This window comes from Rhineura floridana, chromosome 20, assembly GCF_030035675.1.
Source record: "Rhineura floridana isolate rRhiFlo1 chromosome 20, rRhiFlo1.hap2, whole genome shotgun sequence".
Taxonomy (NCBI): Eukaryota; Metazoa; Chordata; class Lepidosauria; order Squamata; family Rhineuridae; genus Rhineura; species Rhineura floridana.
The window spans coordinates 14,083,499-14,097,129 of record NC_084499.1 but is presented as its reverse complement, the minus strand read 5'-3'; the positions used below and the strand labels follow the sequence as shown (position 1 = coordinate 14,097,129).

General features: G+C 47.9%; 1 protein-coding gene across 2 annotated transcripts in view; it reads left to right on the top strand.

The window, feature by feature from the left end:
• LOC133373711 (stomatin) overlaps nt 1-12,724 on the top strand; it is a 29,989-nt gene extending 17,265 nt beyond the window's left edge. For both annotated transcript variants that reach the window (XM_061603763.1, XM_061603762.1), the window contains exons 5-7: nt 6,780-6,983; nt 7,527-7,661; nt 10,597-12,724. In XM_061603763.1, coding sequence (XP_061459747.1) covers nt 6,780-6,983; nt 7,527-7,661; nt 10,597-10,791 — 534 coding nt within the window. In that variant the 3' untranslated portion in view covers nt 10,792-12,724. The remainder of the gene's footprint in view (nt 1-6,779; nt 6,984-7,526; nt 7,662-10,596) is intronic.
• Nucleotides 12,725-13,631: the final 907 nt, after the last annotated feature.

Below are 13,631 nucleotides of genomic sequence, written 5' to 3'. Positions count from 1 at the left end.
CAAACCCCCATAAATTCACATTCCAAGAGATCTTGGAGCTTAATGAAAATGTTGACTCGTTGGGCAGTAGCTGTGAAAAAGGCGAATTCCATATTTGGGGTTGCTCGGAAGGGCATTGGAAACCAAACTGCCTCTATTGTAATGCCATTACACAGATCTATGGTGTGACCGCACTTGGAAAGCTACGTACGGTTCTGGCTGCTGCACCTCAAAAAGAATATTACGGAGCTGGAAAAAGCTCAGAAAAGGACAGCCAGGATGAACAAGGGGGCTAGAGCTCTGGTGGTTTTAAAAGAGCATTAGACAAACTCATGGAGGAAAAGACCATCAATGGCTACTAGCCACGATGGCTGTATTCTGTCTCCACTGTTGGTGGCAGAATGCCCCTGAATACCAGCTGCTGGGAATCACAATTAAGGAAAAACAGCCCTTCTCGCGCTCAGGTCCTGCTTGCAGGCTTCCCACGGGCATCTGGCTCGCCACTGTGAGAACAGGATGCTGGACTAGATGGGCCACTGGCCTGACCCAGCAGGCTCTCTGTCTGTCTTTATCTGGATCAGCCCCCAGCATGCCGGCTGGCTTCAAAACAAAAGGCCTGCACGTACGGTGTAGATGCGCAACTGACATATCATCCAGGGTGGTCCTGAGCCCCTCTGTGCAGCGGGGCAGTCGCGGCGGCTCCTTCTGCCAAAATGGACCGTTGTGCCATTAACTAACAGTTGCAGAACTGGCTCATTAGCTAGAAACCGAATCGTCGTTAGGCTTAATATGTCTGCTGCCATGGATCTGCTGTTCCTGAGCTGCCTGCTTCCATACCCCTGATTTCCTCCTGACGTTTCTGTCAATTAGATTCACAGGTGGCTGTGGTTTTTGTAGGCAACTGGGCAGCAGGGTTTTTTATTCTTTCTTTCTTTCTTTCTTTCTTTCTTTCTTTCTTTCTTTCTTTCTTTCTTTCTTTCTTTCTTTCTTTCTTTCTTTCTTTCTCCCTTTCTCCCTTTCTCTCTTTCTCTCTTTCTCTCTCTCTCTCTCTTTCTCTCTTTCTCTCTTTCTTTCTTTCTTTCTTTCTTTCTTTCTTTCTTTCTTTCTCCCTTTCTCTGTTTCTCTCGTTTCCTTGTTCCTATCCTGTTGTGCCTCTTAAACGGAAAGATTCACCTTGCACAAGGTTGCTTTTCAAAGTGTTGGAAAATCCCAGTGTGAGATTCTGTTGAAGAGGTAGGGAACCCCAAGTCCTGGAACTGTCTGGCTCTTGGAACTCTCCCCAGGCCACACACCCTTTTCCCAGGCCACACCCCTCACTGGCCTTGCTTCACACCTTCCTGGAGTGCCTTTGCTTGGCTGCAATGTGCCGTGAGGTCTGATAACGTCTCTTGCTTATTTGGATTGAGGTGGGGGGATGAGTGAGAACTACAAAGGTAACATATCCATTTGTTGCTCCGCCCACTTTTGCCTCTGGTCCTGTTCGTCACTGCCATGTGGCCCTCAGGAGCTTGCCAGGAAGGGAATGTGGCTCTCGGGATGAGAAAGGTTCCCCCCCATTCTAAGAGTTGCTGAAGTATAAAACATCTGTAGAAAAATAATAACGTGTGTGTGTGACAGGGGGAGAGAACCCCCCCAAAAAAAGATTGAGCATGCTCAGTGGCCCTGGAATACTGACTGACAGTTTTGGGGGTTGGCGGGAGAAATGTAGCCATAAGTCGAAATCGACTTGAAGGCACATAACAACAATAACGGAGGAGGGTGTGCCTGACTGGCTGGAAAAAGGAACAGGACTGTTCCACGCTGCAAGACTTGGTTGCAGATCCCACTTCTGTGTGTTTGTCTGTCCATCCATCCTAATGTATTCTGTTCAGCGTCTGAGGTCCTGCTTTCCTCTCCTCTGCCAACTTAAGCAGAATGGATGGCTACGAAAAGCAGGGCCTTTTTTGTAGTGGCACTAATCCTATGGGATGCCCTTCTCATGGAGGCTCACCTAGCCCCTTCATTGTATGCCTTTTTGGTGTCCAGTATAGACCTTGAGCATTCCATGAGCCCTTTGGGGTGGGTGGAATGAGCTGGTGGCCAGCAGCTGAGTTTTTGGTTGTGGACGAGGCATCTGATCCTCCTTGCATCGTCACTGTTTGGTGAGCTTCTGCCTCTGCCCTTTTCGTGACTTTTGTCCATTTGCTGCGTGACTTTGCGTGTCCTCTGCAAATTATTTTAATGTTTTTAATTATTTTAATGTTTTTCCATCTGTGTTTGTGCGTACAGTTTGTTTTATCGATGATAGCTGCTCTGGTTTCTTTCCTGAAGAGGGCGGCCACTCATTAATAAAGCATGTAAAGCTTTCTAAGTGCTGTTCAAATATTAAGAAAGCAAGACAGCTCCTTCCTGCAGGCTTAAAAACCAAGCAACAATTATTTTTTAAAAAAGGGAAAGAAATGACCAGGGAAATGAGCAAATTCAGGCACTAATTCTTCATAGCTGACATAAAGGTAAAGACCCAGTTTTTACACTATGGTAAGCCATAATGCTTTTTTTTTTGTAAATTCATTAACAGATAGCAAGAGGAAGTACTTCTTCACACAGCTAAATTATGGAATTCCCTGCCAACTAGATGTAGGGATGGCCACCGACTTGGACGGCTTTTAGGGAGATCAGATAAATTCTTAGAGGATCAGGCTATCCATGGCGACTAGCCAGAATGGCTATGGTCTGCCTTCACTGAGCTGTTGTGCTCAGGTCTTGCTTGCAGGCCTTGGTTGGCCACTGTGAGAACAGGATGCGGGACTAGATGGGCCATTGGCTGGATACAGTGGGGCGTTTCTTATGTTCTTCCTGTGAATGTGCCTGTCTGGCTTGTAGGACTCCTTCCCACTAACACAAAGGGAAACAAAACATGATCCTAAACCATTTGGTCCAAACCAGGAATCCTGGCTTGTTTCACTCTTAACCCTATTGGTCCCTTGGTGAGAGGGCCATACTCGCTTAGCAAAGCACAGGGCTGAGTTAGTTCTTCTGTGTATTGCGGAAGCTAATTAACAGAGCCACTGGCTTGTTTGTTTTACTTAAAATAGAAAATGCTGCAACTGTGGCTGTAAATACATAATGCAGATCTCTGTTGGGGCTCGATTCTAAACAACGTTAAAATGACCATGGCCACTCTTGCTTGTGTTCTGTGTTCGAGTCGGAGACAGGATGTTGGGAATCGCAAGTGGGGAGTGTGCTCTTGCACTCGGGTCCTGCTTGCAGGCTTCCCATTAGGGCATCTGGTTAGCCACTGTGAGAACAGGATGCTGGACTGGACCGGCCACTGGTTAGGTCCAGCAAGGCTGCTTTTAAGTTCTTACAAGAGAACTCTGTTTCAGTGCCAGTGCTGTATTTGGGAAAGCAGGCTCACTCCTGTCTCGCAGCTCAGCAGCAGGGCCGGTTCTAAAGGGCGGCCTGCTGGGGCACTGGCCGAGGGCCCCTGGGGCTACAGGGGCTCCTCTGGGGTCCCTGCGCTCCCCTTCCGCGAGCCGCGGCAGGATTGCTGCTGCGGATAGCAGGGCAGGACTCAGCAGCATCAGTAAAAGGAGCAGGAACTGCAACATGGAACTTCATTCCTCTGAAAATGCGTCTTCCAGAAATAATGAAATCTTCATGGCATTCAGTCTTGCTTCTTCCTCTTTGCTATTGGTTCAGTGCCCATTTGGTTTTTCTGTTTACAATATAAGCAGATTATAATAATATAAATACATTACAGTGGGAACATAAGGAGCTGCCTCCTGCAGTCAGGCCATTGGCTCATCTAGCTCTATATTGTTTACACTGACTGGCAGCAGCTGTCCAGGGCTTCCCTACCTAGAGGTATGTATATTTGCATGTATTAGTGAAAACAACGTGCAAAAATGCACTATAGTAAGGAGAAATTGCGTTGCAACTATAATTTAACCTCACAAAGTTGTTACGTGAAAAAAATACGAGGGCTGGAGGGTTGAGCCCTGTGCACGCTCCTCAGAACCAGGGTGAGATACAAATGCCGTTTTTATAAAATGATATATTTAGTCTGTGTTATTTGGAGCAGGGTTTTTTTTTCTGGGTTTCTGTTAATGCCATAACTGTGCGCTGTTGGTGTTATATATAATGAGGGAAAGGCTCACTGGGAATTGGCTGCTCCTTCCTTATACCAGGGCTGCTATGAACACGTCACAGCTAGAGACAGCTGGGTGCCAGTCTATGCCCTTGGAAAAGCACCTGCCAATTCTGTTGCTGGCATTGCCCACATTCTTTGCTGCTGCAACACCCTCCCCATCCAGTTCTCAGGGGATTAGGCATTTTTATAAACCGGGCCAACACCTGTGGCTTAAATGCAAACCAGGAAATATTGACTCACTGTTGGTGAGTCAGCATGCAGCCCAGGTGTACCAGGGTTGAATGTGGACATTGCGGTTTGCCCTCCTCCGTGCAGAGAAAGAATCGCAAGGCAGGGAATAGATAAAGCTCTGTTGCAATGCAGCATGTGATCCAGAGGCGGCTGGTGCCCACTCAGACTGGTGGGGCAGAAAGCAGAGCGCCCAACAGTAGGCTGAGCCCAAGCCAATCACAGGCAGAGCCAACTCATTCTAGCTTCGCCCCCATCCTCCTCCCTGCCAAGTTCTGCAAGTGCAAAACCAAGTTAATGGAGGAGGAAGCTCACAGCCTGTATTGCTACCCCCTGGACTTGGTTGTAAATAGAAAGGCAGGCAGATGGGGTTTGGCTGACAGCAGACGGGGGTTGGTGGGGCACTGTCCCATGCGCCCAAATGGAGTAGCCTCCACTGATGGGATCGAAGGCTGCGCACTTCAAGAAACTTTTTTTTTTAGAGCAATGAGCCCAATTTGGAAGCGCTTCTTCCTACAGTGCCTGTTGAGCTCTGGGGCAGGGAGGGAACCATTACTGCAAATTTGATGCAGCCCCTGGCTGTGTACCATGCTGATTGGCTACCTGGTGTGTGATGTCACCACGGATCCTGCTCCCCATCCATTTATAGAACAGGCTTGCATTTAATCCCCCCCCCCGCACACACACTTTTAAATCAGCTGGTGAGTAATTGGATAAACACACAAAGATTAGACTGTAGTTTTGAAAAAGGAAGCATCCTTTCTGATGCGTGGGGAAGGTACAACACAGGAACAGTCGATCTAAGTATGCCTTGCTAGGATGAGACGGAGTCTGCCATATTGTAGTATGCTGTTAGAGCAGTGGTTCTCAAACTTTTTTGGTTCGCAGCACACTGTAAAACATATAAAAATTTTCTGGCGCACTTCGTGTACAAAATATTTTGATATATTTTAAACTATGAATAAAAATAAACTATAGAAAACTATTACTTACCCTATACAAATGGGTTTCTTCTCATTTTTAAAATATACTTTCATAATATTTGAGGCACACCTAGCCACCTCTTAGGGCGCACCAGTGTGCCTGGGCGCACCGTTTGAGAATTACTGTGTTAGAGGATCAGTTCTAGAAGGCGGTGCTGGGGGATTGCCTGGTTGGGGAACTTGGAATCCAACATTCTGGAAGGCTCCAACTCCCGTCAGCCTCAGCCAGCAGTTGGGAGTGATGGAAGCTGTAGTCCAACAACATCTGGAAGGCCACAGGTTCTGCTGCCACAGGGGCTGCTGTGAGAGTCCATTGTTGTCTTCCCGGCTTCTCAACATCTGCAGGAAACTGCCAATGGCAGAAAAGGTTGTTGGGAGTCCCTCTCCACAGTCAGTGGGAGAGGGTTGCTCGGGGCTGCTCCTTAGTGGACTCCATTCATGTGCCTTGTGCCTGCTTCCGTGTAGAGAGGTTCCTTCTCGCCTGAGAGCTGTCTACCCCTTTGAGAGAACAAAGTCTGAAACAGAAGATTCGAGGAAGCGGTGGCATCAGAGCAGCCAAACCAATGGCAAGCCAGAAGGCTTCCACTTGCAAAAATAACCAAGAGGCCTGCTATGACCTCACAGAGGGCCTTTAATTGTTGGCTGAGGACTGCTCACTTGCGAAGAGTAAGCTAATTGAACGAGGTAGAGCAGTTCCTTTGGAGGCTGCGTAGATTGTAACACAGGTGTGGAGAGCCTTGGGCCCTCCAGATGTTGCTGAACTACAACTCCTGTCAGCCCCAGCAAACATGGCCACGGGCCAGGGCTGATGGGAGTTGTAGTTCAGCAGCACCTGGAGGGCCAAAGGTCCCCATACCTGCTGTAACTGGATTGTAAACCTACTGGACATGTTGAACTACTTGATGGTTGTGTGTGTGAGAGAGAGAGGATTAAAGATCCTTGCTGAAAAGCAAGCGATCAGTTGAGTCCTGAAATTGTTAACAATACCTTTTTGGATTACAAAAATCACTCTTTGATCAGCTGAAGCTCAGCAAGCCGAGAGAGGATGCAGAGGCCTTAGCTAGTGTCTGCACAAGGCAGAGCGGAGGGTGGGAAAAGCAGGGTGTTTTCAAACAGGAGTCATTGTTTGGTCTTGTCATGTCCCGTAACCGTAGTGTCGAAAGCCGTTTTCTCCAATAACTTGGCCAGGTGCAGAAAACCTCTTGCAAATCCAACACCGCTACAGGTGTGGCACACTTGAAGAACTGAGCAACTGCAAATACAGAACTTGGGCAAAGAAGTTTCCTGTGTGACGACTGCCAAGTAGCGGATAGCCCACTCGTGACGGTCTGATTAGCAAGGGGGCATTTGAGCTGCAGTTAGCGATTAAGCTGCGATTTGTTTCGTTTTGTAATTCTTCTCTTTCATCGTTTTCCTCTCTCCTCCCCACCATCCCCCAACTTCTGTTTCTACCCTAGATTCTTACCAAAGACTCAGTGACAGTGAACGTAGATGGCGTGGTTTATTACCGAGTTCAGAATGCCACCCTGGCTGTCGCAAACATCACCAATGCAGACTCAGCTACGCGGCTCCTGGCTCAGACCACCTTGAGGAACGTGCTGGGGACCAAGAACCTCGCTCAGATCCTCTCCGACCGGGAAGAGATTGCACACAGCATGCAGGTACAACTGAGTAATGTTCAAACTGCATCCCATTGAGGGTTTGGGGATATCGGGGAACGGCACAACAAGGGGATTGTGCCTGTGTATGTTATAAACGGCTTAGACTTGCGCCGTTCTTCAAACTTTGGTTGTCAGACTACAACTCCCATCAACCCTAGCCAGCTTAGCCAATGGCCAAGGACGATGGGAGTTGTAGTCCAACATCTGGGGACCCACTGTTGAAGAACAGTGGTGTCGAGGTCTTTTTTGTTGTTCTAGGAAGTGGTATATAAATTCTGTTATTTAAAAAAAATACAAATGCATCTGCTCAGCCAGATGTTTCAGTTTGTACGGAGACGCATGCAAATGCCTGCCTGAGGCTTAAGACGGACAAGGAAGGTTATTTAACACCTTGCAGGAAGAAAGGTTCTTACGAAGACATTGGCTCACTTGATCTGCTGAGACTTGTTTCATCTCCTCTGACCTCTGTTTGATTAGTCGGACCTCTTTGCACAATACCTGGAGGTCTGACTTGCATTCCTGCACGATTCCTTTTCTGAACAGGCCACGCTAGATGATGCCACAGACGACTGGGGCATCAAGGTGGAGCGAGTGGAGATCAAGGACGTCAAGCTGCCCCTCCAGCTCCAGAGAGCCATGGCCGCTGAAGCAGAAGCCACCCGCGAAGCGAGAGCCAAGGTGGGAGGTTCCACAGGTTTGGTTTAGTCCAGGGTTGGGGAAGCTGTGGCCCTCCAGATGACATTTGGACTCCAACTGGGCTCCTGCTGGGAGGAAGGGCGGGATATAAATCAAATAATAAATAAAATAAACTCCCGTCAGCCTTAGCCAGCATGCTCAGTGGTCAGGAGCGATGGGAGTCATAGTCCAGCGTCATCTGGAGTGTCAAAGGTTCCCCACCCATGGCTTATTCAATGACTTGTCAAGGAGATCATTGCCTGGAGCAGAAAATGGGGAAACCTCTGGCCCTTCAGATGTTGCTGAACTACAGCACCCATCATCCATTAGACATGCTGGCTAAACGTCATGCTAAACCAGGCTTCCCTGATCTGGTGCCTTGCAGATATTGTTGGGACTCCATTTCCCATCACTCCTGACCATTGAGCGTGCTGGCTTGGGCTGATGGGGGTTGGAGCCCAACCACATCTGGAGAGCCACCTACATTCCCCTGCCTCTTAGGCTGCCCTAAATCTTTTCCTCAGGCCCCATCATCATCATCTAAATTTATATCTTTCCTCCCAAAGGAGACCAGGCAGCAAACATAAACACAACAATTTCACAAGTAAAAATGAAAACCGTTCTAAAACACAATTACAATTATTGTAAAACACAGTTTAAAAATATTCTAAAAAACCAGTTGCAAATAATCTAAAAACACAGCTTGAAAGAGTGTTTTTATCAGTGATCTCCAGGCTGCCAGGAACAGTCCCCTTCAGCCATCGAACGCATGGGTAAAAAGGAATGTTTTCAGTTTCCTCCTGAAAGTTAATAGTGATTGGAGGCAGACACACCTCAATGGGAAGGGCATTCCACAAATGGGAAGCCACCACCAGAAAGGCCCTGTTACAGGTCAGCACCAACCAAGCAGCGTTCAGTGGTGGCATCACCAACAAGGCCTTGCCTTCTGATCATAAGGTCTGAGATAGTTGATACTGGGAAGGCACTCTTTTAGATACTTGACAGATAATTGTCAAACATAGACAGCAACACGCCCCCTCCCAAATGGATGACCATGTGCTCGAGCCAGTGGAAAGGGAGGGGGGCAACCTGTGGCCTTCCCAAGTGTGGCTAGACTCTCATCAGAGTCCCGGTGAGCATGGCTAATGGTCAGGGATGTTGGGAGTCCAGCATCATTCGAAGGGCCAAAAGTCTCCCATCCCTGTGATGGCCTGCCTTCATCTTGTAGTATCACGGTGACTAAGCGTCTCTGCTGTTGACATAACAGCATCACAACATGGTGCAAGATGTGGCAGTGGCTGGGCAGATATGGAGGCAGCCTTCCTGGGCTATGTGGTTTGGAGGGGAGCAGACAGCTTTTGCCAAAAGGGAGAAGTAGCCCCTGACTTGGTGTGGGATTAAAAAAAAAAAAAATTAGGGGGTCATAAGAAGGTAGGAGGCTCCTTTATAATGAGTCAGACCATTGATCCATCTTGCCGAGTATGATTTACATCAACTAGTAGCTGTTCTCCAGGATTTCAGGCCAGACTCTCCCTGCCCTAACTTGAGATGCTGGGGATTGAACCTGAGGCCTTCTACATGCAAAGTAGATGCTCTACCACTGTGCTACGACCCTTCCTGTAGGAAAAACTCCCTGTTAGAGCCATATGACAATGGAACCAATTACCTGGAGAGGTAGTGGGCCCTCCGACACTGGAGGCATTCAAGAGGCAGCTGGACAGCCTTCTGTCGGGAATGCTTTGATTTGGATTCCTGCGTTGAGCAGGGGGTTGGACTAGATGGCCTTATATGCCCCTTCCAACTCTACTATTCTATGATTCCCCAAAAGATCACAGGCAGCTGCCTTGTACTGAGTCAGGCCAGGTTTGAAGTAGCTCATTCTTTTCTGCTGGGAGATTGACCCTGGGACCTTCTGCTTTGCCACTGAGCTGCAGCCCCTTCCCATCGCTTGAACGTACGCCAAGCTCCAAATGCTGAACTGCTTCTGACACCCGCATGTCCTTTGGCGGCCGCAGTTTTTCTCCACAATCAGATAGGATGACTCAGGGTTGTTCAAACACGGGCTCCAGAGGCCTCATTATTCCCCCCCCCCCCGAGTAGCGAGTCTCTTGCGTTGCGTTTCCATAACAAAACCAAAAGGAGTTTGTGCCAAAACTGGAGAGTTGTTCCTTCTGCCTCAATGGTTTTAAGACTTCTTTGGTGCTTCCTGGCAGGTTTCCCGGGGATGGGTTTCACTTGAGAAGACCACCAGCAGCAGGCAAGCTTCCTGGAGAAAAAGCTTGCCCCCTGCTGCTGTGTCCGGCCTGGCAAATGTTGGCTGTGTCCTTGGGTGCACATGATTCGTAAGGATTGGTGCCCAGGCCCAAAAGAGATGGAGAACACCCTGTCTCAACTGTGGGCACCCAAGACGAGGGATTGGTGAATCAATCCTTTTTGCTCTTTTATTTGTCCACATCAGTTTGCAATTTTTTTTTAATGAAAATTTGGCATCTGTGTAGGTTAGGATTGAAGCGGAAGGCTTCTTTAAGCCCGGAGATTTTGCTCTCCATCTTGACAGCACATGGTCTTATCTGCCACACTGAGGGCCAATGAGGAAGGCCGTTTAAATCCCCGGGATCTCCAGTTAGGGCTGCCAGTCAGTGTATGCCAGAGAGCCACTGCCAGTCAGTGTATGCAATACTGAGCTCGATGGGCCAATGGTCTGACTCAGCAGAAGTCAGCTTCCTGTGTTCCGAATGGACTTAAAGGTGCCAAAGAACTAATTCTGTTCCAATCAACCAAGGTTGGGGAACCTTCTTCAGCCCGAAGGCTGTATGTCCTTTTGGACATCCTTCCAAGGACCACATGCCAGTACTGGAAGAGGACAGAGGCAAAAGTGGGTAGAGCAATTAATATACTCCAAACGCCTTTCTGGATCTGTGATTTTTCTCCCTTCCAGGTCATTGCGGCGGAGGGTGAAATGAATGCCTCCAGGGCCCTGAAAGAAGCTTCCATGGTCATCACAGAGTCTCCCGCGGCCCTTCAGCTTCGCTACCTGCAGACCCTGACCACCATCGCGGCCGAGAAGAACTCCACCATTGTCTTCCCGCTGCCCATAGACATGCTGCAAGGCATTGTGGGAATGAAGCGCTGAGGGTGCCGATGGCAGGAACGCGGGGCTCTTTCACGGGAAGCTTGACGTATGGAAAAGCACGAGGCAGCGTTGGAGAGAGAAGCGGTTATTTCAGCGTAAGGGTCACGTCTGTATCTTGTGACCATCAGCAGCTCAGTTCCTTTTTGCCATTCAGCTGAACAAAGTTTTACTTTCAAACTTGGGCTGCCTCTTCCGAAGCCTCATTCTTTATTTTGGTTTATTTTTTCCCCCTGTGACATTTGAAATGCCCTGAATCTCCCAGGAATTTGGAGGGAGTCAGGGCTGAGGAGTTTCTCAGCTACTCTATGGAGCAAGAGGTTGCCTTTTTAAAAATATGATAAGCATAGTAATGTTTTTTCCCTCCTCTCTCCTGGGAAACTACTTCTTGTCAGAGAGCTAGCAGCGGAACTTTCCACTGCTGCCTTGCTGCAACAGAAGGGAAGGAATCAACACACTGTAGTTATGGAGACCATATGCTTGTAGCCTAACGCTGTTCAGAGTTTCTTTTTACAGGTGTGCTTGCCTTGCTTCCAAACTAAAACAATTACTTTTGCAAACACTTTCAAAATGCCTCTGTATCGGCCTTCGATTTGCACTTTGTATTTAAAAAAAAAACCCTAATTTTTTGATGATTACCCATCTTCTGCTTTTGTCTTTAAAAATGTGATCAACAGAAAGTTTGAACATTGTCTAGCCAGAAGACTCATACTGGTGCCTGTCAGTCTTTAAGAATACTTTTGTTTTGCCTTTAATTTTTTCAGGAAAGTTAATTAGCTGAACTTTTATGTTAAACTGGGTGATCAGCCACATAATACTCCTTTTAATCTCTGGTTTTTGCCAAAAGCCAGAGTTGATGCCTTTCCCCTGCGTATCTGTGTATTTGCATATTCAGTTTTGTAAATTTTGTATCCAAATGTGAATCCAATCGGTAGATATGATTTCTGCCAGGCTGCATTGATGTTCGCTGTGGTATTTCAAGTATTAGCATTGTGTGTTAGCTTTAATAACAGAAAATGTTTGTGAGAAGGGATGGCTGCCTTGCCATTATGACTTGTATCACAAGGACAGCTGGACCGTGCCACTTCAGGTAGTGGCTTTTGCTTCTGAATGCTCCTCCACAAAAAATGCTCCCTGCCTGCAGAAAACTAGCATGGCAAGGTTTTTCTCCCAGTGCTTTGCTCGTCATGCTGGCTTTCTATTTGCAGGGAGTCTTTGATGCAGGGCATTAAAAAAGGGGAGATCACCCACCTACAGCCTGAAGTGTTGAATTCATTCTCCCACATCATTCTGCTGCTTTGTGTACACCAGGAATGAGAATGTGTACACCAGGAATACAGGAATGCCAGTACTGACAACAGTCGGAGAAGATGGGACTTGTAGTCTGGCAACATCTTGAAAGCAGAAGGTTCCCTGTCTCTGGTGTAGGCCTTCCATCTCTCCCTGCAATCCTGGAAAAAAGTACCCAATACATACCGCAAATTATATTAGAAAGCTTCCATTGCCACTAATGGGAGCTTTTTCAACCTTTCACTGGCACCAGTGGGAGCTTTTCCCCATCACTATTTGCAGTAACAATAGCACTGTAGTCCAGCAACATCTGGAGGGCCACAGGTTTCCCATTCCTAGTCTAGACCAAGCAGAGGCAAGGGATGGTGCAGATCTCAAAAGCCCTCTCATTCCCTTTGTCCAGCACTTCCACTCAGGATGGCAGAATCGGACTGACTTTCCCCTCCCTCAAAAGAAAGCGAAATGCAACTTTTGCAAAAGACCCATCCACCAGAAGTGCATTTAATATTGTGTGTGCAAATGCTTGTTTTGACCTCTCTTCCTCTCCCACCCCTCCCAATATGTACGCGAAGGGTGGCTGAATTCTAAAATGTGTCCTCATTCACATGATTATTGTCTTTTTTAATAAAAAAAAGTGTTTATTTAATCTGCTCTTGCATTTGAGATTTTTTTTTTCCCTCCCTGTGGCAAAGCTTACACCAGGGCGTGTATTCATACAGGGCAATCAACGTGCATAGCACTTTGTAGAGTATGAAAAGACAAGTCTCTGGCCTGAGCAGCTTACAATCTAAAATTCATATGGGCATCAACAGAGCCTGCTTGGTCAGGCCAAAAGCCCATCTAGCCCAGCATAGTCACAGTGGCCGATCAGATGCCCCTGGGAAGCTTGCACGCGGCACCTGAGTGCAACAGGACTCTTCCTCCCTTGCGATTCCCAGCATCTGGCATGCAGAGACTGACTGCTTCCGACAACAGAGGTAGAACACAGCCATTATGGCTAGTGGCTATTGATAGCCTCCTCCTCCGTGAATTTGTCTCACCCTCTTTAAAGCCACCCAAGTGGGCGACTCCCACTACCTCTTGTGGGTAGCAAATCCCATAGTTTAACTTGGCTCTGTCGGAAGAAGTCCCTTGTCTGCCCTGAATCTTCCAATGTTCGGCTTTGTTGGACGTCTGTGGTCTCTAGTGTGAGAAAAGAAGGAGAGGCAACAGGAAGGAAGCAGGGAGGAGTGGCAAGAACAGAATGCACATTCATTTTGGTTACATGTACCTCTGCTTAGCCTTACTGAAACCTATCAGGTTCATGTTTATGCTCTTGCTGCATCATTCTCAGAGGCGGCCGGTGCCCGCTGGGACTGGTGGGGTGGAAAGCAGGGAGCCCTAATTGAAGGTGGAGGCAGAGCCAATGAGAGGCATTCTAGTTTGATTCCCCATCCTCCTCCCTGCAGAACTCCACCATGGGCAACACAGAGACTATGTCAGGAGAAGCAGTAGAACAATGGGACCAATGGCCTAGGGAAGTGGTGGGCTCTCCAATACTGCAAGCATACAAG